This window comes from Saccostrea cucullata, unplaced genomic scaffold, assembly GCF_032062105.1.
Source record: "Saccostrea cucullata isolate Sc308-1 unplaced genomic scaffold, CSIRO_AGI_Scuc_v1 ctg4099, whole genome shotgun sequence".
NCBI classification, from domain to species: Eukaryota; Metazoa; Mollusca; class Bivalvia; order Ostreida; family Ostreidae; genus Saccostrea; species Saccostrea cuccullata.
Window position 1 is genome coordinate 18,362 of NW_026926003.1, and position 3,725 is coordinate 22,086.

Below are 3,725 nucleotides of genomic sequence, written 5' to 3' on the forward strand. Positions count from 1 at the left end.
TCATCGCGCATGATCCTGAAAAGGGAATCTCGTATTATCAAGAACTTTCATTAATAGTATATAAAGCCTGACCCAAACCCAAGATGTCAGTTCAACGAAGTCTTACACGACTGAAAGACAAACTACTAACATTGTATCAAGGATACGCAACCAACAGTAAGTGATTATCTGATACCATACACATTTGTACTTTCACTTTAGTGTTTACAAACAATCATGGCTAGTAAAGTCCCAGCTATCGGCATTGATCTCGGAACAACGTATTCCTGTGTTGGTGTTTTTCAACATGGAAAGGTGGAAATTATTGCCAACGACCAAGGAAACAGAACGACGCCCAGTTATGTGGCATTCACAGACACCGAGAGACTCATTGGAGATGCAGCTAAAAATCAGGTAGCACTAAACAGCGCTAATACGATTTTTGATGCCAAAAGGCTGATTGGACGCAAGTTTAACGATGAGAGTGTACAAGCCGACATGAAACACTGGCCGTTTAAAGTCGTAAATGAGGGAGGAAAACCAAAGCTTGAAGTAGAACACAAAAATGAGAAAAAACGATTTACACCAGAGGAAATCAGCTCCATGGTGCTGACCAAAATGAAGGAGACGGCAGAGGCGTACTTAGGACAGAAGGTGACGGAAGCTGTTATTACAGTCCCAGCTTACTTCAATAATGCTCAAAGAGAGGCTACCAAGGATGCTGGTGTCATAGCTGGTCTCAATGTTCTCAGGATTGTGAATGAACCTACAGCTGCCGCCTTGGCCTATGGACTCGATAAAAACCTCTCAGGTGAGAAAAACGTGCTCATCTTTGATTTGGGTGGAGGAACATTTGATGTTTCCATTCTAACTATAGACCAAGGCTCCATGTTTGAAGTCCGCTCAACAGCTGGAGATACACATCTTGGAGGTGAAGATTTTGACAACAGATTGGTGAATCATTTTGTGCAAGAGTTTAAACGCAAGTATGGTAAAGACATTTCTAACAATCAACGTGCACTAAGACGACTTAGATCTGCCTGTGAACGCGCAAAGAGGACACTGTCAAGCAGCTCTGATGCTAACATTGAGATCGATTCACTTTTTGAGGGCATTGACTTTTACAGCAAAATCACACGAGCCAGATTTGAGGACTTGTGTTCAGATCTATTCCGCTCTACCCTGGAGCCGGTAGAAAAAGCTCTTAAGGATGCTAAGATGGACAAATCCAAAATTCACGATGTGGTACTGGTAGGAGGATCGACAAGAATTCCCAAGATCCAAAAACTGCTCCAAGATTTCATGGGAGGTAAAGAACTCAACAAATCCATCAACCCAGACGAAGCTGTAGCCTATGGCGCGGCTATCCAGGCCGCAATTTTAAAGGGAGACACAAGTGAAGCCATCAAAGATGTCCTTCTGGTAGATGTCACTCCACTTTCTTTGGGCATTGAAACTGCTGGAGGAGTCATGACCAAAATCATTGAAAGAAATGCCAAAATTCCCTGCAAGGCATCAAAGACATTCACCACATATGCTGATAACCAGCCCGGAGTGTCCATTCAGGTTTTCGAAGGTGAACGAGCAATGACCAAAGACAATAATAAACTTGGAAAATTTGAACTGAATGGAATCCCTCCAGCACCCCGTGGTGTCCCACAGATTGAAGTGGAATTCAATTTAGATGCAAACGGAATCCTAAATGTTTCAGCCAAAGACATGAGCACGGGCAAATCTAACAAAATCACCATCACCAATGACAAAGGTCGACTAAGTAAGGCTGACATTGACAGAATGGTGAACGAGGCTGAACAATACAAAGACGAGGACGAGAAACAACGACAAAAAATAGCAGCCCGGAATCAGCTGGAGTCTTATGTGTTCTCTGTCAAACAGGCAGCAGAGGAACATGGAGACAAACTCCCATCTGAAGACAAAGACACTGTTAGCAGAGTTTGCAGTGAAACTCTCTCATGGTTAGACGGTAACGCCTTAGCAGAGACTGATGAGTTCGAATTCAAACTAAAGGAGGTTCAAAAAGTGTGCTCTCCCATAATGGCCAAACTTCATGGAGGAAATCCGGGTCAGTCTGGTGCTAGTCAGACTAATGGTGGTCCTACAGTAGAGGAGATGGACTAGATCTGTGATCGTTGACACTATTTTTTTGTTTCAATGTTTAATTCTGAAGCTTTTTCCCCATACATCGTGTATATATATAGAGAGAGAGACAATCAAAATGTATATAAGTTTAGATCCATGTATATAGTTATATAATCTCCATTTACAATTGTTGAATTTATTTTGTTGTTCAAAATAAACCGTGTTTAAATTGAGATATTGTTTTTTTTTATCTTGCTTTATCTAGAACTAAGGCAAAGGAATTGGAGAGCAATAAGCTGAGGGTTTTATAATTGGAATTTGTACTGCGATTGTGAGAAATTAAAATTTTAAGTTCTGTGAAAAATCAATCTGCACAATACTGAGCAATCTAAGATACGCTTGAAAAGTAATACTAGTACACTACTATTAATGAAGTTTTTACGAAGAGACTTACTTTTACTTGACAACTGACTTTTACATTTTAGTAATTGGAATTTGTCTCTGTTTAAATTGTAGAAGTCAGTCGTCGATTTTAAAAGTACATCTCTTCATAAATCTCCATTATTACTTTAAAGCAACAGCAATCATGCATGGAAAGATATATTTGGACTTTGAGTACTACTAGTATGCAGTCTTTCAATGTACTGTTTCTTTGAATTTCAGGTTATCTTGGCTTTTATAAATACAGGGACATGCAATGAGTGATGCATTAGATACATATGTAGACTTTGATACGTACAAAATTATTTCATGGATGAATGATATTTTCAAACACAAAGGATAATTTGGTTTCTCTCTTGATTTGCTTCAAACGTGTTCATGTGGGGAATTCAAATCCTAAAATATTCTTCATGTATTAAAGACAATCATAGGTACTTGATAATAGGGAAGTATTTTTCTTAACGATGTTCTGGAGGCAAGGTAAAGACGACTCCTTTATAATTTAATTTTTTAAATAAAACTATAATATTTAGACTATCAGTATCAATATCTCTTAAGCTTGATCTCAGTTTCTAAAGACAACGTGAAAAAGGGATACAGATTAAAGATGAAGCCGTGGTTGAATCTGCCTTTGCTCCTAAATTCTTCTAAGAAGATTTGAGAAAATAATGACCAAATATCTATTCCATAGACCTAGCAGTCTTCCCTATGTTTTTAATCAGAGCAGGAATTCAACTCCACAGAGACCAATTGTTAAAAATCCATGGCACTCCCCCGGAAACAGCAGAGAATTAACAATAATGGTATTGCAGACTGGCACTGGATCCCTATAATTACGATATGCTTATTGAAAATGGGGAATGCCTCACCTAAATACAACATGAGAATTTTCAGTTTAAATTTGTAACCAATTCTTTCACTCAAACATTGAATAAAAGATACAAAAATGTCATTTCAAGTAATCCGGTCCAGTCCAAATTATTTTTTATCTTTTATTAGTTAGTATATTTCATGTATATTAAGAGATTTCACAACATCTTCAATATTTTCTTATCTATGACTCGCCTTGGGGCACAAATCTTATCGCCGTTAGTGATGGGGTACATACAGTATATACACTGAATATATTTTATTCATACACAGATTGAATGGTATTAGTTTAAGGTGCTCTGGTGGCTAGTCTGATGCTGGATCAATTTGTCAAG

At 38.2% G+C, this 3,725-nt stretch overlaps 1 protein-coding gene across 1 annotated transcript; it reads left to right on the forward strand.

The window, feature by feature from the left end:
* On the forward strand, positions 1–2,267 carry LOC134270375 (heat shock protein 70 B2-like). The gene has a single exon (XM_062752615.1). It carries the CDS (start codon positions 217–219, stop codon positions 2,116–2,118), a length of 1,902 nt encoding a protein of 633 aa, XP_062608599.1. The 5' UTR covers positions 1–216; the 3' UTR covers positions 2,119–2,267.
* Positions 2,268–3,725: the final 1,458 nt, after the last annotated feature.

Coding starts and splice junctions, on each gene's coding strand:
- LOC134270375 (XM_062752615.1), top strand. CDS start 217: ATGGCTAGTAAAGTCCCAGCTATCGGCATTGATCTCGGAACAACGTAT.